This window comes from Arachis duranensis, chromosome 10 (genome assembly GCF_000817695.3).
Source record: "Arachis duranensis cultivar V14167 chromosome 10, aradu.V14167.gnm2.J7QH, whole genome shotgun sequence".
NCBI classification, from domain to species: domain Eukaryota; kingdom Viridiplantae; phylum Streptophyta; class Magnoliopsida; order Fabales; family Fabaceae; genus Arachis; species Arachis duranensis.
The window spans coordinates 72,825,821-72,848,096 of NC_029781.3; the positions used below are offsets into that span (position 1 = coordinate 72,825,821).

Below are 22,276 nucleotides of genomic sequence, written 5' to 3' on the forward strand. Positions count from 1 at the left end.
TCATCGAGACGTTGCAGAGCTCCTCACCCCCAACAATGGAGTTTAGAGACTCATGCCGTCATAAAGTATGTAATTCAGATCTGAAAATGTCATGAGGTACAAGAAATGTCTGTAAAAGTTGTTTAAATAGTAAACTAGTAACCTAGGTTTATAGAAAATGAATAAACTAAGATAATTGGTGTAGAAATCCACTTCTGGGGCCCACTTGGTGTGTGCTGGGGCTGAGACTAAAGCTTTCCACGTGTAAAGACCTTTCTTGGCGTCAAACTCCAGGTTTTGACGTGTTTTGGGCGTTCAACTCCGGATCATGACGTTTTTCTGGCGTTTAACTCCAGACAGCAGCATGTACTTGGCGTTCAACGCCAAGTTACGTCGTCTATCCTTGCGCAAAGTATGAACTATTATATATTGCTAGAAAGCCCTGGATGTCTACTTTCCAACGCCGTTGAGAGCGCGCCAATTGGACTCCTGTAGCTCCAGAAAATCTATTTCGAGTGCAGGGAGGTCAGGATCCAACAGCATCAGCAGTCCTTTTTTAGCCTAAGTCATATTTTTGCTCAGCTCCCTCAATTTCAGCCAGAAAATACCTGAAATCACAGAAAAATACACACACTCATAGTAAAGTCCAGAAATATGATTTTTGCCTAAAAACTAATATTATTCTACTAAAAACTAACTGAAACATGCTAAAATCTACATGAATTTACCCCCAAAAAGCGTACAAAATATCCGCTCATCAACGAGCGCCACATAAGAAGACATGCAAAAATCAAATCGCCAAATAAAAATATCATTTTGTACATACAACTCTAATATTCAAATCTTTTGTACTACAAATTATTTTAAGTAAAATACCTTTTAAATTTAATTTTAGTTTACACATTTAATTTAATTCTACAAAATATAACAATTTTTAATATTTATTATATACTATCATTAATTTATCGTCTCGCGTATCGCACGGGTGTCATTCTAGTTATTGCTTATTTGAGATATTATTATTGTTTTCTTGAATTGAGTAGTTGTAGATTTATTAATTTTGCAAATTATAAAGTTTTATATTTATACACTCCAGATGTTTGACAAAATACTTGAACTAGTTATGGGATATACTTTTTATTCTTGGCTTGAGTTGAGAACTTGGGTGACCTTGAGTCATTAATGTCCAAGTTGATTGATAATTTAGAAATATTAACTAATCTTGTTTCTACTAATGCTAATCTTTTACTAATTCAAATAGTAAGTTAGTTAGGACTTATGAATTAAGGTTAATTAAGCTAATTGACATTCCTCAATTTGTAGAGGTTAACGAATTGGATTTGCTCTTGGTAATTATCATGTTATTGTTAGTGACAAGAATAGTGATCTTTAACCCTCAATCTTTGCCAACATCTTTTTAGAGCTTGAATTTACTTTCATTTTTCTCTAGCTAATTACTTTAATTACTCTTAGTCTTATCACTTTGCCATTTAAACCTTATTGGCTCCTTTAATTTCTATTTTCAAGTTAATTTAAATTTTCGTTTATTGTAATTAAATTCCTGTTTTTTCCATAGTCAATGATCATGCGCTACATTGTAATTCCAAGAGAGAATGACCTTGGCCTAAATTCCTGGTTTTTAATTTAAATTTTGTGATATTTTTACTAAACTTTGATAGTGTCCCAGTTTAGGACTATATCTATAACGAATTTGAGCTTTTGAACTTGAAATTTTTTAAACCAGTTCTTAGCATTCATCAGATATCCTTCATAATATTCTCTTTTTTGGTATTGAATGGAGTGTATGTGTCAAACTTTAGGTTGAGTTTAAATGACTTCCAATTGTCTCTATTATTTTGGTTTTTGTTTCATCTGTCAAACTTGGTGGAGCTCTTTTATTTACATTTGGCCTACTGCTTTTTTTTTAAACTCGGCCAATGTCTTTGGTTTTGCAAATGTGATAGTCTCCTGGAATTTTCTTGGACGAAGGCCACCCTTTTTAAAGCGTGCAAGCGAACATTCGGGTTGAGGTTTGGAATCTCCAGCCTTAGCAAATTTTGTCATGTAATTTTTGAGACTTTCGTATTATTGTTGCTTAATGATGCTGAGATAGTCAGAGCTGTGAAAATATATCTTAGATGATGTGACGTTGACAAAGAAGTCCGCAAACTCATCAAAAATTGATATTGAACCTATAAGTAAAGAGGAAAACCATATCAAGGCAGCACCGTCCAGAAAAGTAGGAAACAAATAACAAAGTATTGAATCAGATGTACCATCCAATAACATCATGGATTGAAATTTTATAACGTGGATATGGGGATTGCCGAGTCCGTCATAGGACTTTAAAATCGTCGCAAGGTGAAATTTTTGGGCATCTGAAAGTTTATAATTTCGTTTGAAAAAGTGTTTGTCCTCTTTGTCATTTTTGTTAGAGTGACTTCCACCATGGTATTAGCCTCAGAGATATGATAATCACGGTTGTTGCTGTTTCATCATTCTTTTGATCCTCTTCATCCCTCTAGCCGTTTTGGTTGGTTCAATAGCTCGATCACTCTTTAGACTTTAGTTTGTAATTCTACATTTATAGCTAATAGTTTAGCCCGAGTGGAAAGAGGAGGAGGTGAATTCTACTCTTCCACCATTGATTAAAGCTAGCAAAAGAGGATAAACACAAGTTTTGGCTCCATAGTGGACGTCAAATGTTCTGGTGTAGTGAGCTTCATGAGATATCTCGTCTTGTTTAGGATTAAACTCGTATTCGCCTGAAATGGATGAGATATACTTCGATTTTAAGAGAACTGATGGTAGGTACCTACAAAGACACTCTAATGCTTAAATAAATAAGAGTGCGAAATGAGTATATTGTATATTGGAAATGAATAACGTACTTCTTCCTCTCTTGGGTTGTTTCTTGTATAAAAAGATTCTTCTCTCAGCGTGACATTATACAGTTATTCTTTCTCCTGATTTTCTGATGAATCAGCATAAAATTCAGGCCAATTCTTCCTTTATTTTTATGCAGTGAAGATAGTCACGTGTTATAAGGTCTGTTGTATTGTTGATTTATAGGGCGGCTGACACCATATTATAACGGACGCATCAACTTCAAAATTGCAAGAATGGCAGGGCATTCCAATGGTTAATTAGAGACTATAAAGTTTAAACTACGAATCATGTGATTACTCGGTGCTTAACAACTTCGTATGTTATATATAAAATTGTGTGGGCTGGAGAGATTTCTATAGTTTCAGTTGCCAATCGAGATACAAGTGAATAAATAAGCCTTCAGGGTGAGAACAATCTGGTGAAGAAGTTTCCTGACTTGGACTTCTCTAGGCATGCGACATGAACATATCTTCCAAACTTGTCTGTTTGCCTTGCCTCCCCTTTTGTGTCCTTCTTGCACACCTTGCAACTTTTGTCTACCCAACCCTCTTCCACATATGCACCGTCCACTGCCAAAAAAAAAAAAATAATAATAAGAGATTCACGAATCATTTCTATCAAAAAACTGAAATTTATCAATAGATAAAATGTATACATACATATATAAATAGAGAAACTTCTCTTTATGCAATTCTTTTAATATTAAAATATGCACGTATATAGATAATATCTTGTATTGAAATTTTACCTTTTTTAAAAAAAAAAAAAAACGGGCAACTAACAAAGATCTAATTTGATCCTTGAAACTTAAACATATTTCAAAGGAGAATTATTAGAATAATCATAGTATACCTTCAACATAGGATTTGAAGAAATCCTTGTATGTCCCACCAATTTTCCTTCTAAGAGCTCCATACTGCATGAAAATTTCAAATTCAATTCAATCAGTGTGACCACGAGAAACAGAACAAAACAAAACGAAACAAAATTTTGTTATAATTTATGTAAACCGAATAATTAAGATAGCGTATATACAACATACCTGTTCCCTGCTCATTCTTTCTCCGGACCTTGTGGCCTGCCTGGCATCTTCTAGAAGCTGAGCATCCTCTGCGGACCTCACTTGAGAGAAATCAAGAGCTTCAGTGACACTGCTGAACAACGATTGCTTGCTCTTCTTTGCTTCTTCCTTCTCTTGTTTCGCTGAAACTCTGAACTTATTAATGTTTCTAGTATTAATGATCCTCCTGTTGCTACTGCAATCATATACAAATCTTGAATTCGAAGAGAAGCTGGTTTGAGGTGGGGTCAATGGAAGAGTTCCAAGTCCCATTTTAGCTTCTCTTCGTTCTATCTAACTAGTTCTGCTTATTGGCTTATAGACACTTTAAGTAATTTAATTTGCAGTGTGCACGGTCCTAATGAATAACTGTGAGACTATGCTCTAAATATATTATAAGAGTGTGGCTCTTCTGTGTTGTCAAATTTGTTGTCCACAGCAGTGTTTTCTTTGGTTCACAAAACTTGGTGGTTTAATGTTACACAATGTGGCACCGTAGGGTACTCTTAAAAATGTGAGGACCTCTTTGCTCTTCTACTTTGTCACTTGTCACATGTCATTATTAACAAAAATATCTTGCATAAAAATAACATGTAATATGGTATCTCTCTTTTAGTTTATTTAAAAATAGTTTTTTATTTATTTTTAATTTTTTTTTCCAAACAAGATGTCTCTATATATATATATATTGCCAATTTCAATAAAATTAAAAGCTTTACATTTAGGTGTGGAGGAGGAAAAAATAGCATGAGAACTGAGAAGGATACAAGCCATACAAATGAATATAAATACAAAGCAATCACCTAATATATATGAATTAATTAAGAAAAGTAATTCACTGTACATAAAAGTTTTGTATACAAACATAAAAATTAAAATAACATATATTAAGTTTATAACATCACGGCATCCCTTGCCACGCGAATACGAATTATTGCTTTCTATGGTAGGTTAGGTTCCGAATAGACTATTAAAATTTATTATTTTTAGTTATTATTTAATTATTAATATTTAAAAATATGAAATAAATATATTATTAAATTATTAAATTTGTAATAAATAAATAAATTAAAAGAGCATAATTAAAAATTCAAAATGTATAGGCCGTTAATTTTTAATTAATTTTAATTATTTAGTTTTAAAGAATTATTTTATTTTTTTTTATTCTATTCATATTTATTAAATCTAACTTTAATTTTAAATAGGATTAATTATGATTTTGGTTCTTATGGTTTAACTCAAAAATCAAATTCGTTTTTAAGATTTCTTTTATTTAAATTCGTTCCTAAAGTTCAATTTAATTTTAAAATCGTCATTTTTCTAAATTTTGGACAAAATACTTTCTCTCATTCTTTTTATAGATCTACTATTTTTGTATGCTCAAATCTTAGACAATCTCAAGTATAAACATCATCAACTAATCAAAAACACTCCACCTAACAGATTCAAACATCATCGACTATCAACAATCTCAATCAAGACATTAATTTTTCACACCTAATCAAACACCTCTCACAGTGAAGCAAAGCAAAATAGAAGCAAGCCAGAAAATATTATTGGTGGCAGAATTAAAATGAAATCAGAATAAATTAAGAGATGGAGGAACAATGTTGCCAACAAATATGAAAGTTTCAATGCATTCTTCAGCAAACAAAGGCATTGCAACCACAATAATAGCAACGTAGAGACAGCTCAATACAATGGCAGCGATATATGAAAAAACAACTCCTTTTCTCTAGGGGAGTTCATGGCCCGTCCCGATTCGAAGACTCGGCTCGGTCCTGAACATTTTAGAGACTAATTTAGTGTGATTTTACCAGGTCTACAGTCGGGTAAGGGTCAAAAAAATAGACTCGGTCATTATTTTGGATCAGATCTGGGTCATAGCTCGGGTCACCCGAATCCAGCCCGGTGACCCGGTCATCATACAGAATTAATATTGTGTTATTAGTGACGGATGATAGCTATTCTTATATGTAATTTAAATATTGTAAACCTTAATATTTTGTATTATTATTCATTATAAGACTATAAGTTAATGTTTTATGTTTAAAATGCATAAGACTTTAGACTAATGCACAATATTATGTTATTTGTATTGATTTAAATATTTGGTGTTATTAGACAATATATATTAGTATTGATTGTGGTTATGCTTTAATTTTAGAGAAGGGTTGGTTCTTGTTATATTTTTCTAAGTGAATTTTACCATGTCAAATAATGGTTCTTGAAAATTTGGATATTTTCAAATGCTAGCTTACAAGAAAATATCAAGGTAATGTAATGTTAACAGTCCGGTTTTCACTGATTTTTATCCGGTATAATCATGGCCCAAAAGTGTTTAGGTTTCATCAGGTCTAAGGTCGGATTCGGGTCTAACAAATAGGCCCGGTATATATTTCAGGTCGGGTCTGCGTCACATCAAACCCGATTTCACCCAACCCATAAACACCGCTACTTTTCTCCTCTACTCACGTTCACCTGCCTCTCCCTCGGTTTGGTCTTTCCTTTCTCTCTTATTGCTCTTCTTTACTGGCGGACTCTACTACGCCAGCGGCAACCTCCACCGCTGTTGCACCCTCCTCGTTCTTCCTTTTTTCTTTATTCTTTATTCTTTCGATTCTTCATTTTTCTATGCCCCTTCTTTTTCTCTACTGTGTGAGAGAATAGTGTGTGTTTTGATTAGGTGGAAAATGTGCGCGAGGGGTGATAAGGTAAGGGAAGAAGGTTAATTTAGGTGAAGTTTTGTGAAAGTAAATTAAGTAGAGAAAGATTAAAGGGAGAGATTAAGGATAGATAAATTTGTGAAAAAAATATTTTTATTATTGACAAATAAGCAACACAAGAACTAAAGATGTAAAATGGTAGTGGAGAACAAGTGTTAAGATCTTCACGAATGTCATAAGAGGATGAATGAACTCTTTTAAAATGGACAAAACTTGGTAAAACTTCTTGTCGGGTGTTCTAGTAGAATATCCGAATGCTACTTTTATACATTATCTTGTTTGAATTCAATGAAAAAATGAAGAATAATGAGAAGAACTACAGGAGAGCAAAAAAGAGAAAGAATCTCCAAAATTTCAAAACAGTCTTTTACTTGAGAGAAGTGAGTTGAATCCCTTTTTATAGTCTCAAGCTATTTTGGAGGAAGAGTACATTGCCTAATGGTTACAATACTATATACAGTTTACTCCTCTTATTCTAAGGCTAGTTATTAAATGTGATCATTAGCAGAAGGTGTTTTTGGGTGTTTCTATTATTTTAAGTTTTTTTAACTAAAAATAGTATAGGAAAGAATTTGATCTCCACAAGTTAAGACAACAATTCTGACACTACTTTGGATACTCATGTCAAAGAAGTGTCTGGATAGTGAACGAACATCTAGTTTAATTTATTTCTAACCAGATGGTATTCTTTACACTTTAAATCCAATCTATCTACTTCTACCAATTTAGTTCCCACTTAAAGAAAAATTTAACTTCTTAAAGTGTTTTTTTTTTATTTTATTCTTTTATTCCAGCACCTATAAAAAGAACTTTACTCTTTTTTTTATCATATTTTGTGTCATCTCAGAATTATTCATACACAATAAAATTATACTTTTGGTGTAGAATTAAAGAGTATTTTTGTCTAAAAATTAATAAAATGACGATTTTAAAATCAAATTGAACCTTAGGGACGAATTTGAATAAAAAAAACTTTGGAGATAAATTCGATTTTTGGGTTAAACCATAGAAACCAAAATAATACTTAACCCTTTTAAATACATATTACTTGTTTCTCTCATAAATTTTAAAAAGATAATAATTGATTTTGAATATTTTTTTAAATAATATTTTTGATACATGCCTCAAATATTTGTAATATAAAGAGTTTAAGTATTATTTAAAAATTATTATTTTATATTTTTAAAATATTCAATTTAATTTAATATATTTTAATTTTTGTTTATTTAGTTATTAAATTAAAATTTATGTTAGTAAACTTAAGATCTTTATTATTTTAATCTAATAAAAAATTATAAATATCTCTTAAATTATTATAGTCTTAAGTCCACTAATATACAGTCTAATCTAGTAAATAAATAAACAAAAATTAAAATACATTAAATTAAATTGAACATTCTAAAAATATAAACTAATAATTTTTAATTAATATTTAAACTATTCGTATCACAAATATTTAAAACTCTTTTACTATGTAATTTCAAATGTTTATTTAGATGTTAATATGAATTAAAAATAAATTTTAAAATGATTAATATTAGCCATATAAATAGTTAATTGATTTCTAATTGTACTCCTAAGAATATCTCTTGAAAAGGGTAGCGTCGCATTGACATGACGGCATCAAGTGCATGGTATTTCCTTTTTTTTTATTGCAATACACCATATGATATCACTCTGGTGTATGGTCCATGTGAATGAAGTAGCAGGCGTAATTTAATAATCATTTATTAATGCATCTATTCCCTTTCCCTTTCATATATATATATATATATATACACGTCCCCAAAATTTGTCCCACCACACGATTTCCTTTGCTGATTTCCATAATACTAAGCTAATAATTTCGTAATTATAATTATATATCATATATGTATATACTAGGGTTTAATAGTAAAAGAAGAGTTGATGTAGATAATAATGTGGAGATTCTACAGAACGTAAACCATGCCAACCTCCAAAAGAGAAACAGGTGGAACCTTAAGAGCCACATCAGGGCCTCTACAATTCCTTCTAAGGAAATTGTATCCATAATTCAAAGCAAGCTTCTTGAAGACTGAGGATCCAGGCTTTGCTCTAACATGAGAGTGTCCAAGAATGAAGGCTATCCCAGATTCTTGACCAGCATAGAGATCTTCAAGCTCTTGTTGCATTTGATGATGAACTGTGACACTCTCAGTGTCATTGTCATGTTCATTGTCGCCATCAATGGCAAACCGTACCCTTCTTTCTCTCGTTCCCAAAGGTGCATCAATCTCAACCACATCACTCACACTCGCCAGCTGCAGGCTGTCCTCGCAGAGTCCCATGGTTCCTATGACAGTTAGCCTGTGCCCGGAAGATTCATTGGAACATGAACCGTCGTCTTCATTATTGCTCACGTTGCTGGCCCGGGCACGGTACCAATCATATTGAATGAAATCAGATAGCTTCTCTACGAGCTCTGATTCAAAGGAATCAATGTCTTGATGGACATCACGGTATCCATACCGGACTATGCACCTGTAGGACCTATGTTCAGGAGGTCCTACGCGGCCGACGAGGTACCTCTCGGCCACAGGGACATGAGGAACTGGCACTGATTTCACACACACAAACACAAGTATGCGGTGGTAAGCCGGGAGGTTCGTGACGAATCGCGAGAAGTTAGCCGGTATGCCAGTTGTAAGGTCAGTGAAAACAAGGCCTATTCCAGGGACTCGAGCAATTCCAAGGCTTGGACCTAAGGCTAGAAGCCAATCTAGTGATACCTTGTTGTGGAGATCATATTCATATTTCTTTATGCTTGCATAGTGCCATAGGAACATTATGATCATTAGGAACAGGGCAAGGAGAATAGGGAACCATGCTCCTTCACAAAACTTCATCAGTGAAGCTGAGAAATACAGCAGCTCAATGGATCCAAAAAACAACAGGAAACAAAGTGCTATAATTGGTGGTTTGTGCCAGCAAAGTATAATCACTAAGGAAGTAAGGCATGTTGTTACAAGCATAACTGTCATCACTGCTAATCCTGCAACATTAAACATGTCCGTCTTATTAGCAATAATTAATTAACAATGATGATGCATGAATTTGTGACTTGCCTGATGCATTTCCCATGTGTTTTGTGTCCCTAAATCCAATGGTGACAGCAATACAGAGGATCATGAGTATCCAATTGATCTCAGGGATGTAGACCTGACCATGGATCTTGTCTGAAGTATGAACAACCTTAACTCTCGGGAAGCAACCCAGAGATTGGCTCTGGTTTATTATAGAAAACGTCCCGCTTATGATCGCCTGGCTTCCCACAACAGAAGCTAGAATTGCTAGGATAATCACCGGCCACCTCACGCTTTCTGCACCGAAAAATAAGCCATAATCAATCAATGTTTTCTGTAACCATATATATACATAGAGAGAGTAATGCTAGGGAAGCAATACTATAAAATAAGTCCAGTATAAAGCCCAATAAAGATGCGTTTTTGTTGAATTTGGATTTCAGATGTTTCTTCTAATTGAGTTTCGGATGTTCTTGTTTCTAAGAATCTCGGATATTTTTTTTTATGTTAAATATTGGCTACAATGTTAGTTGCACAATGTTGGTTTCCAAGACTTTCTTGTATATATATTTTCATGTAATGTGAGGAAAATTGAATACCTGGAACTGAGGCATAGAAACTGATCTGGAGATGATGATGGTTGGACAAGTAAGCAGCTTGACCCATATATGCCAATATAAGTGCAGGATATACCAGAAATGTGAATGCAATCTGCACATAATAAAAGCTGTTAATAAAATCAAGAAACATCTGAGTGAGTGAGCGAGTGAATTGACTCTAGAATCAAGACTAACCTGAATGGCCATATATGAGAAGTGGCCAAGATCAGCAAACATTGCTTCAGATCCAGTTATGCAAAGTAATATTCCACCTAAAGACATCCATCCACTTATCCTGGTCTTCTTCAAGAACTTGAACATGTAATACGGCGAAAGCGCTTTGTATATATGTGGATTCCATTTGAATATGTTGTATAAACCAAGTGTGCTGATGCATAGCAGCCATGCCAGCACAATTGGGGCAAAAAGGAATCCAACTCGATGGGTGCCGTAATGTTGAAGCGCAAACAAACACACTAGTATGAAGCAAGTAATTGGAATCACAGCATCTGCATATGCAAATCAATCGAACACACTCTTTTATATCATTCATACATAAAGAGATATCAAATCGAATTGACATATATATAGAGACTTACACTGGTGATGTTTCTTGGACATAGATACTTCAAGACCAGATACTGCTGAGAAAACTACACACAAAAAGGTTGGCTAATCAACATGTTGTTAAGAATAATTTGTAAAATATTGAAGTGTGATGAAGAAATCTTTACCTGAAATGGCAGGGGTAAGAAGTCCATCACCAATAACCATACAAGTTCCAAGAAGAACCACAATTAGCAGAGCTGTATGCAAGGCCTTATACTTCTCTAGTAGCAGCTTCACCATAGAGTTCATCTTAGCAGGAGGCTCCTCCATCTTATACGTTGAAAGCGCTTCATCCGAATGTTGTCGATTCGGAAGAAGACTAACCTTAGCATGCCTACAAATCAATGAATATAGAGCAAATGTACCACCTGCATAGCAACAAAAGAAATAAAGAAAAACAGAAAAAATCATCAAGCTGTAACAAAACATAACAAATTATCTTCCTTCATTCTGTTACCAAACACACTTACCCTCTCCATTGTCATCAGCTCTAAGAACAACAAAAACGTATTTGAATAGTGGCACCAATGTGAGAGTCCAGAACACAAAAGAAAGGGTACCAAAAATCTCTTCATTGGTTTCTGAGTGCTCAATATCTTCTGCAAATGTGCTTGTGTAAACATACAAAGGAGAAATACTCAAGTCCCCATAAACTACACCAAGGCTTTGGTATGCTAAGAGCAGAATGGTCTTCCAAGAATCCTTCTGAAAATTGCAATTCACATTCACTTCATTAATCACCAACTTATGCAGAAAAACAAAGATTTTCAAGTTAATGTACTAACCCTTGAGTTTCCCCAACAGTTTCCAAATTCAAGATCCATTTTGCCTTAACCACTCCTTAATGTTCTTCACAAAGTTACCAACTTCAGCACCCTCTTAACTGCAGATCTGCACGGTGGATCAGAAGCCTCTATGGTGCATAAACCAAAGGAAATAGCAGCCTGTGAAACATGACCAAGGATTCTTCAGAACACCATTTTCAACCACCCATCCTCTCTCAACTTTCACTCTCCCAAATAGAGGTGATAGAAAAAAAAATAAAGAAAATAAAAGAAAACACATTCACACTCTTTTAGATAAGTAGATAAACTCACATGACATCCATATCTTTGTCAAATATTCTAGAGAAGTGAGCACTATATTATTATATTATTATAAATATAAATTATAAATATATATAACACAGACCAAGAAGCAGTATTCCTAAGGGGACAGCTTTTTCATGGAATTTGAAGGTCATATACTTATACTATATATCCGTGTTGAAAAAGGAGTGTTGCAGGAAAGGGAAAAAGAAAAGAGAAAGATATATATTAAAAGTGGTAGGTAAAGTGGAGAAAGAATCCATAGTAAGTTGAGAATCAGATAATCATGAACAAGAAGCAGTGAACCACTCAATCAGAAAAAAAGTGCATCTGATCCATTCATTCAAATACCACTTCAATGCCGCCTTATAAAATCATCTACTTTTTTCTTTTTTTTTTTATTTACCTTCAACTCATTTCTTTTTCTGAATGATGGAACCGAAGGAAAACAAAAAGAAACCCTTCAAAGTTTGTTGGGAGGTCTAATTCGAATAATTTTTCCTTAAAATGAAAGCAACCGGCGAATGAAATCAGTGTAAGGACTAAAAAGGAATTAGGACAATGATGTAGAGGAGAAAACCACAGAAGCTAACTTCAAGGACTAGTTTATATTTAAGGCCGGTAGTTTGTATAGAACTATAGAAAATTAATCATACAATCATATAATATAAGAAGATTTTAATAAAGTCACACTTTGAAGGAAGAAAAAAATTAGGAGAATACAATTAGGCAAAGGTCCCAATGATGTTGACAAAAAGGCAAAATCACGTGATTCAGCGACAGTTACAAACTCACTATAGTGCCCCACTCAAAATAAGGCCAATTTCAAGGATCAGTTATCACTTCTGGTTTCCCTTTCATTCTTCTCTGCTTTTACCTTTCAAGGATATATTTTAATTTATATTATTTATATGATATGATATGTGAATAACAAAAACAAGATTTTCAACGTTGCCACCCAACTACCTACCGGTTAAATCATCTATAGGGTGTGTTCCCGCTGTTCCCAGTTAAAGCCTATATCAGATGCCAAACAAGAGGATGAAAACAAAGCCATCTTAATGTCTTATTAACATAAATTAAGGATGAAAATTCTTCTACCTAAGAAGGCACTAGAAGTCTCTGCATGAAAAATGAGTTAAATGAATGATGATAAGGTTATAAAAGTCGGAGGAAAATGAAAGAATGGACCATACTTCTGATCCTATGCTACATAAAATGGACTATACCTTTAAATGTGAAGAGGCGGAGACAGAGGCATGTGCATAGCTGCATATCAATGAATGCTTTTTGATGAACATGCCCTTCAATACATCCAACAAAACCACCACGCGCCAGCTTTCTCTTATAACTCTTCCTTTATGAATCATAACAAGATATTAATGCTGAGCTTTTCTTTTTCGTTTTTTCTTAAAATACGCAAACTTTCTGTTACCCTTTTTGTAACTCACTTTGTCTTTTTCCCGGGTTTTACAATTTCCTGTGACGACAAGTAGTACCAAATTACGTTGTTAGCTTTGAGCTTGAAGACGATGTAATTTCTGGGACTTAAAAATTCTCCTGCAGAATAAAGCACCCCCATATGATCATCAACACAAAGATGTAATCTTTATATTCTCTAATTTATAAAGAAAATGTAAAAATATGAAGTGGGAGAATTTAATTGAACTTATTATAAAAGCAACTTATTATATATATAAAAAGTAGGCTAACACTCAACCATGTTGTGAAAGAGACATTGAAACTCCATGATAAAACTAATATGCTTAAGGAGGAATATGCATGAAATGAAATAATGCAAGGTTACTTATTTATATTTGATTTAGATGGTATAACTTTATGGCAAAGTGAAGATACAGGTAGATCCAAAATTTGAGAAGTGAACAAAGAATGGATCTCTTTTTTATTTGTTTAAGGCTGTGGGATAAGATAAGAGTCATGTGTGGTGTGGCAGTGGTAAAGCCAGTTTTGTGTTCCATGTTAAACGTACGTAGTGGTGATCATAGGTGTTAAAGTTGTGTACCAACCGACACTAGAGAATGTTGATTAATAAATAAGGTGGGGAAAACCAAAGTTACTGATATTTTCATGATTTTGAAAAGCATATTGGAACATGGGATGAGCCCAATAATGTCTCTATATATTTTTTTTTTAATTCTTATGCATTTTTAAATATTTAATTTAAATCAGTGAGTATAAAGGAACAATATAGTGAGTAGTGACAATTTTTTGACATAGTACTCTCTTAATCATCCTCCTACCTCCAATTGACAACGTGTGTCATTTTTTTATTATACATTCATAGATCAATATGTATTTAGTTTTTATTTATGTCAATGTGCAAATAGTTATGAATGGATAAATAAAAAGGTAAAATAATTATTGTAAACTAGATGTAAACAATTTTCTTACCAAACTAGAAGAATAAAAGTTACTATGCATTTATTAACTTCAGTAACATAAAAATTCCAACTGAGAGGAACAATAGTAAAAACTAAAAAGATTTAGCTATATTGTATTTTTAGGGGTACTTTATATGAATAAAATTAATGAGATTTAATATAATACAGATACCTTAATTATAACTCTATGTAAACTGCGACAGTCTACTACAGTTTATGATTCTCATGTAATCTGTTATAACCTACCGCGGATTACAAGCAAACCTAATTCATCCTAACCCGCGACATTCAGCCGCGATTTATGAAGACTGTCATGAAGCCAAAAACTGCTAGTCCCTACTGCAATTTGCGTTTTAAAAGTGTGTCCTAAATTGTTACACCCTATAGTGGACTATGGAGGATTTCGAAATGACAATCAGCTGTAATCTATAGCGGATTATGAACAGGTAGAGGCATTATATATACCAGTTGAAGGTAATTATGAAGTAGAGTGTCAAATTCATAATGTCTAGTGAGAATAGTTTTTTAGCTCTAGTGCATTGCTCAGGATTAATTCATAAAAGCAAGAGAGAGAGTGTGATGTTTACTGATAAGAAACTCCTGAGTGTTTTTATTCGGTTATCGAATATCTTGTCAGATCTAAAAATCAGCATTTTGTAGAAGTTTGGGGTGTGTGGGACCAAATGGGTGAAAAAGTTATTTCATAAGATTTCTATTGTAGTTGTGTCAACTGATGTGAAGTATGATACGTTTGTGATAGGGTCTGATGAAAATCTGCAGGTTCTATTTCATTGTCGAAAAAATATTCCAAAAGTGAGAACACACGAGTTATATGCAAAGTTAGAGGATGGTGTTGACATTTCTAGGGCATCAGCTCCGAATCCTTAATCGACAAGGTTGGGGATGCTTGTAGTTCGATGCCTGTGGTTTCACCAGCTTGTCGGTTGGTTGAATCTCCATCTTTTGCAGTTGGAATGGCTAGTTCTCCTCCCATGATTTCTGATTTTGTAGGTGACGGTGAATCAGATCGAGTTGAAAATGCAATGCAAGAGGATAATTCAGACGAGGAGCCTATAGACATAGTTGGGGACAGTGATGAAGATACAAGGATCAACCAACGAACATAGCATGGTCCATCAAGTTTTGGCATACAGCAACATCTTCTACATTTCTCAACTTTGAACTTGGAAGCTATGGGGCAACAACCGGACGTAGATGCTACCTTTGGGGGGTTAGAGATTGCATGATAGAATCGCTCCTATAGAATTTTAGATTGGGCAATCTTTCCAAAATAAAGAGGAAGCAGTGTTGAGTGTAAAGAGTTATAGCATCCATCGTGGAGTTAAGTACAAGATATTAAAGTCAAATCATTTTAAGTACCATAGAAAATGCAAGGAGTTTGGTAAAGGTTGCACTTGGTTAATCCGCATCACACTTCGATAATGAAAGGATACATAGGAGGTTAGAACATAAAATAGACCTCACACTTGATTGGCTACATTGATTTCAAGCGATCACCGGTAGTTTGATTATCACGTCATTTGTGTGATGATCTTTCTATTGGTTAGATCCGATGCTCCAGTTACGATAAAGGTGTTGCAGCAAGCTACAAAAGCAACGTATAATTTTAAACCTACTTACAGGAAGGTTTGGCTGGCAAAGCAAAAGGCATGAGAAGAATCATACGGTGAGTTGCCACGTTGAAAGCTTGGTGTGTAGTCCACCATGGTTGAAACCATTGTAGTGTTGAAAACTTCTTCGGTAAGAGTTGGTGATCAGATTGATGAATCTACAAAGTACTTTCATCATATTTTCTGGATATTTCCTCTTTGTATTGAGGCCTTTAGACATTGCAAGCCAATGGTGAGCATTGATGGTACTCAATTGTATGCCAAGTATGGGGTACTTTGCTTCTGGCTATCGCGCAAGACTAAAACTTGAATATCTTGTCCATTACATTTGCACTTGTGGAAAGAGAAAATGTTGAGTCGTGATCTTCTTGTGATCTTTGATAGGCACAATGGCAACAATGCTGCTCTGGAGGTCCCTGATAGTGGTTGGCTACCTCCTCGTGCTTATCAAGCATTCTGTATTTGTCATATTGCAGCAAACTTCTCTTTGAGTTTCAAGAATTATGATGTAAAAAGGCTACTTTTGAATGCTACATACGTGATGACCAAGGCAGAATTTGACTATTGATTTGATGTTATGAGGACTAAAAATTTGGCTATGTGTGATTGGACAAACAAAATGGAATACGATAAGTGGACTCAGCATTAGGACTACTAACATATCTAAGTGTGTTAATTCTATTCTAATGGGAACAATAAATCTTCCAGTAACTTTATTGGTAAAGTCCACATACGAAAGGCTTGCAGAGTTGTTTGTTATTCGAAGACAAACAGAAGAGACGTAATTGGGTACTGGGCATCAATTCTGCCAGGCTCTTGTGAAAGAAATAGAGCACAACTTGAGAGATTTGGGATGCTTCACCCTCACTTTGTTTGACAGGCATCATTCTGAGTATACTGTGGCAGAAACGACTCTTACCAATAACTTGTCACTTGGCACATCCAGAGACAGAGTCTTGTGCGCCACTCGGTGCCACCTGTCTAAGTATTTTGCGGATGGACTTGGATCAACAACTCTCTCTATCGTAAGGACAAAATCGACTCTCTTATTCCAATACAGATGCCATGTCTGATAATAAAGTAGGAACCACTGATCTCCATCCCTACCATCCTTTGCATGGAATAAGATTATGTTCAGAGCTGGCTCAGGTAGATGCTGTATAATGCTGAGATATGGTACCACTCTATCAACTTGATGCCACTCAAGCACAGCAAAATATATCAAGCTCATGACCACCCACTATAACCTAGAGTGCTCCTTGGCAAGTATCTCCGGATGAACCACGACAACCACCTCAGCAGCAAAGTAAAACTCTTATACAAACTGAAAAGAAAAAGAGAATATAAGGTTAGAACACAACATACAGAGAAGTCAGTCAACTGCTTATGATACAATTAACCACATATAAATAACTTACGTCTCGATCACATAATCTATCCAAAGCAAGACGAATCTGAATAAGTCTTTGCTCCTTAGCATCCAAAGTCGGTAAATAAGTCACCCACCTATAATTTTTGTTGTTAGAAGAGCATAATAAAGGATAATAACTTAAAATAAACATTTAATATGCTAAATGCATTAAACGATACCTAAATGCCAATCAAAAAGCAAATGTCTCAAAACCATACGGCCTCAACGTGGAAAACTGCCAGAATATCCAAGATTGTAGAAGCTGAAACGAACTAGCCAAGTTAGTGATATTTCTGTTGGCCACCCGACACATGGACCTATATAAAAATGCCAATGCAGCTGAATCCTAGCTATAATTACCCATCTCGTTAAGTTTCGCCACATACGGCAACAACCGAAGGTAAACCCGATTCTCATTTTTTTCACCAAAAGTTTGAGTGGATAGTAGCATCATAATATAAGTGCGAGTGTATATACGCATGGTATCCTCACTCGCATCGGCTGGAAGCACCCTAAACCTCACATAGAACCATGTAAAGTGGACTGTCATATGCTTGACTTTATTCGGCGGTGGCAGCTCGCTGAATAACTCTTGAAACCACTCCCATGCTGGCTTCCCATCCTCTATGAACTGTTCGAAGTCAGCGAGGCACCCACTAGCAACCTCTCTATCAACAGACAACCCCAACTGATATGACACGTCCTATAGCGTGATGGTGCACTCTCCGAATGGCATGTAAAAGGTGTGTGTCTCAGGACGCCACCTCTCAATGAATGTGCTCACCATATGCTCATCCACCCAAAACCAATGAGTGTTCATCCTAGACAAGTGATATAAACCAATTTTCAAATAAGGTATGATTTGGTCATGCAAAGGCATATTCTGTTGCCTTCTAAAGTTGTAAATACACCTATTTAGCTGCATCATATGAAAAAATAACTACATGCTGGTGCAGAATTTATAACCCACAAACTAATCGGCAAGTGCACCAGGTCGTACCAAGTAATACCTCAGGTGAGTGAGGGTCGATACCACGAGGATTGATGGATCAAGCAACAATAATTGAGTGATTAGCTTAGTTAGACAAATAGAAAATAGTGTTTGAGTGTTCAATTGCATTAAATAGTAATTAAGAATATCATAAAACAAGCAGTAAATAAAGTTGGGAAAAACAATACGAAGAAGGCAGTTAAGGCTTCAGAGTTATCTATTTTTCAGATTGACTTTTCTTACTAACTATTTTAATCATGCAAGATTTAATTCATGGCAAACCATATGTGACTAGACCCTAATTCCTTAGACCTTTCTAGTCTCCTCTAATTCTCATCAATCGCTAATTCTTTGGTCAATTAATTCCAATTAGGGGGTGAAGTTTAATTCTGATTATTATGCCACAAAAATCCTAATTATCCAAATATAAGAGGATTATATGTCACGTGTCCAGTTAAATCCAGATAATTAGAATTTAGGAGAAATTATTTTCAAGCTGTTGTTTGATGTTTGGAAAACGATCCAACACAAAACTCACCGGCAAGTGTACCGGGTCGCATCAAGTAATAAAACTCACGGGAGTGAGGTCGATCCCACAGTGATTGAAGGATTGAGAAATTTTAGTTTAGTGGTTGATTTAGTCAAGCGAATCAAATATTGGTTGAGTGATTTTGTATCCAACAGTAAGCAAATAGCAGGAAATGTAAAGGGAGAGGGATGAATTGCAGAAATTAAAGAGAACTGAAAGTAAAGATGCTGAATCTTAAAGAGCAAGAAATTAAATGACTGAAACTTAAAGTGCAAGAAATATAAATTACAATAACTTAGAGTGGAAGAAATATAAATTGCTTGAATGAAAAAAAGGAGCTGAGGACTGGGAATTCAGAATTTAAGCAAGGGAAATTTAATTGCAATAATTAATAAAGCAGAAGATGAATTGGAAGTAACTAGAATTCAAACAGGAAATGAAATTAAATTGCAAGCAGGGGTTCACAGAAGAACCAAAAGGAAAATAAGATCTCAGGGCTCCAGAGACTAGATAGCAAAGTCTAGATCTCAATTGCCTTCCCAGATCCAAGTTCACAAAGCAATTAACGAGAAATTAAAGAAGAAGCAGCAAAGAAAATGTAATTGAACTCAATTATGCAGCAAGGAAATTAAAGAGATTTTGAATGGAGATTGAGACAGAAATTCCTCAATTCTTCACACCCAAGACTCAAACAAGAAAAGTAAAAATGCTCAAGCAAGAACGAGGAAGAAGAGATATCAATTCTCCTCCCCAATTCTCTCAGATCTCAGTTTAAAGCTCTCAAAGAAAATGAAGTCTCAAAATGTAAAAGTTCCAAAATCAAAAGAAGGGTCAAAAGTCAAAAGTAAAAGAAAGGGTCTTAATTACATCAAACTATCTCCTATTTATACACTTTCTATTCTTGGATTTTGGCATTTGGATGGGCCTTTAATTTGGTGAAGAAAAGAATTAAATTGGATTTTTAATCCAATTTTCAGCCCATGAGAAAGTAGCTCCCAGAAGGCTGCCCTGCCCTTGTGGAGGGCAGAGCAGGAAATGGTGCGTGCGGCCCTTGTTGCGTGCGTGTGATGCATCAGAATGCTGCACTGCCCTTGTGGAGGGCAAGGCAGAGTTTTCTTGGTGCGCCAGATTCTGCCCGTGCGCGCTGCTGCTGGCCGAGACTCCCTTGGTGCGCCTAATCTTGTGCGCTGGCCGTGCACCACAAAATGCTGCCCTGCCCTTGTGGAGGGCAGGGCAATGTTTCCAAAACTGAAGTCCCACATTCGAAACTCGGTGGAGGCACACGCTGCTTCTTTTTCTTTGGTTTTCTTGGCACCAAAGTAATGCTTAGTTCCTTGTTTCCTCATGGTGCCGTGTTCGATCCAGGGAGAATGAAAGCAAGCCAATTTTTGCTTGATTTTATTGTGCTTGAGCACTACTCCTTTCCTCTTTGTCCTTGGGTTCGAAACCCATAGGAAGCATTATGAAGCAATTTCTTTTGAATTTTTCTTGGGTGAAGCCCGATATTGCTCTTGAGGAGGGCAGGGCAGAGTTTTTGCTCTCTTTGATTCTTAGCATCAAATTGTGCTCCGCCCTTGTTGTGGACAGGGCAGTAATGCTTTTCATGGTTTGGCTCATTATGTTGCTCTCCTGGAGGGCAGTGTGCTCTCTTGGTGGGCAGTGTAGCTTCCTCCCTTCCATGCGCCACATTCTTTTTTCCTTGGGCCACGCTTTCTTAAGCCACGTTTTTTGCTCTTTTCTTCCTTTCTTCACCTACAAGAAACCAAAACAACCAATCAAAGTATCTCTAAACTCATAAGGTTTATAAATCATTAAAAATCAATTAATTTTAGCTTAAACCTCATGATTTAGCATCAATTTAATGGTGGTTGCTTGATTTAAAGAAGTTATGCATTTTCATTCCAAATCACTTACTTAGGATGCAAGAAAGTGCATAAAAACTAATAAAACAAGTGAAATTAGCTTGAAAAATGGGTATATGATGACCTGTCATCATTGTTCAAGTAAAGAGCTTTTCCAAGGTATACAAGAACTCAATTAGAAAGATGGTCATACTTCCGTTCTACCCAAATTCATAAGATAAAGAACGAAAACAATTCTTGAAATATAGATCCAAACATGAATTAAAATAGAAAAATGGTGCATGGTGCACCAAATTGTGATCATCAATGGCGCCATCAACATGGTACGCTCAATTGAAATCTCAACTCTTTATCACAACTTCGCACAACTAACCAGCAAGTGCACTGGGTTGTCCAAGTAATAAACCTTACGCGAGTAAGGGTTGATCCCCCGGAGATTGTTGGTATGAAGCAAGCTATGGTCATCTTGTAAATCTCAGTCAGGCAGATTCAAATGGTTATGAATGATTTATGAATAAAGCATAAAATAAAGATAGAGATACTTATGCAATTCATTGGTGAGATATGGAGATGCTTTGTCCCTTCCGTCTCTCTGCTTTCCTACTGTCTTCATCCAATCCTTCTTACTCCTTTCCATGGCAAGCTGTATGTTGGGCATCACCGTTGTCAATGGCTACATTCCCGTCCTCTCAGTAAAAATGTTCAATGCGCTCTGTCACAGCACGGCTATTCAGCTGTCGGTTCTCGATCATATCGGAATAGAATCCAGTGATTCTTTTGCGTCTGTCACTAACGCCCACAATCGCGAGTTTGAAGCTCGTCACAGTCATTCAATCATTGAATCCTACTCAGAATACCACAGACAAGGTTTAGACCTTCTGGATTCTCTTGAATGCCGCCATCAATTCTAGCTTATACCACAAAGATTCCGGTTAAGAAATCCAAGAGATATCCACTCAATCTAAGGTAGAACGGAGGTGGTTGTTAGGCACACGCTCATAGGTGAGAATGATGATAAGTGTTACGGATCATCACATTCATCAAGTTGAAGAACAAGTGATATCTTAGAACAAGAATAAGCTGAATTGAATAGAAGAACAATAGTAATTGCATTAATACTCGAGGTACAGCAGAGCTCCACACCTTAATCTATGGTGTGTAGAAACTCCACCATTGAAAATACACAAGAACAAGGTCGAGGCATGGCCGAGTGGCCAGCCTCCCAAAGAGGGTTCAATCATAAAAACATGATCAAAAGATGAAAATACAATAGCAAAAGGTCCTACTTATAGAGAACTAGTAGCTTAGGGTTTACAAATATGAGTAAATGACATAAAAATCCACTTCTCAGCCCACTTGGTGTGTGCTTGGGCTGAGCATTGAAACATTTTCTTGTAGAGACTTTTCTTGGAGTTAAACGCCAGCTTTTGTGCCAGTTTGGGCGTTTAACTCCCAT

At 35.4% G+C, this 22,276-nt stretch overlaps 2 protein-coding genes across 7 annotated transcripts; both read right to left on the reverse strand.

The window, feature by feature from the left end:
* Positions 1 to 3,172: 3,172 nt before the first annotated feature.
* LOC107470206 (uncharacterized) lies at positions 3,173 to 4,297 on the reverse strand. Its single transcript, XM_016089597.3, has 3 exons — positions 3,911 to 4,297; positions 3,721 to 3,784; positions 3,173 to 3,437 (listed from the first exon to the last, which is right to left on the reverse strand). The coding sequence occupies exons 1-3, from the start codon at positions 4,199 to 4,201 to the stop codon at positions 3,268 to 3,270; spliced, it is 525 nt and encodes a 174-aa protein (XP_015945083.1). The 5' UTR covers positions 4,202 to 4,297; the 3' UTR covers positions 3,173 to 3,267.
* A 4,184-nt stretch (positions 4,298 to 8,481) lies between these two features.
* Positions 8,482 to 13,757, reverse strand: LOC107470205 (potassium transporter 2). Of its 6 annotated transcripts, none has more exons than XM_016089592.3 (10): positions 13,715 to 13,757; positions 13,224 to 13,554; positions 11,692 to 11,850; positions 11,377 to 11,611; positions 11,032 to 11,274; positions 10,897 to 10,950; positions 10,493 to 10,806; positions 10,298 to 10,409; positions 9,741 to 9,995; positions 8,482 to 9,667 (listed from the first exon to the last, which is right to left on the reverse strand). In XM_016089592.3, exons 3-10 carry the CDS (start codon positions 11,728 to 11,730, stop codon positions 8,586 to 8,588), a joined length of 2,334 nt encoding a protein of 777 aa, XP_015945078.1. In that variant the 5' UTR covers positions 11,731 to 11,850; positions 13,224 to 13,554; positions 13,715 to 13,757; the 3' UTR covers positions 8,482 to 8,585. The 6 variants fall into 6 exon arrangements, with proteins under 6 accessions (XP_015945078.1, XP_020989023.1, XP_052111220.1 ...); XM_021133364.2 differs by lacking the exon at positions 13,715 to 13,757 and having other exon boundaries at positions 13,224 to 13,351; positions 13,446 to 13,566; XM_052255260.1 differs by lacking the exons at positions 13,224 to 13,554; positions 13,715 to 13,757 and adding an exon at positions 12,301 to 12,611.
* Between the last annotated feature and the right edge of the window lie 8,519 nt (positions 13,758 to 22,276).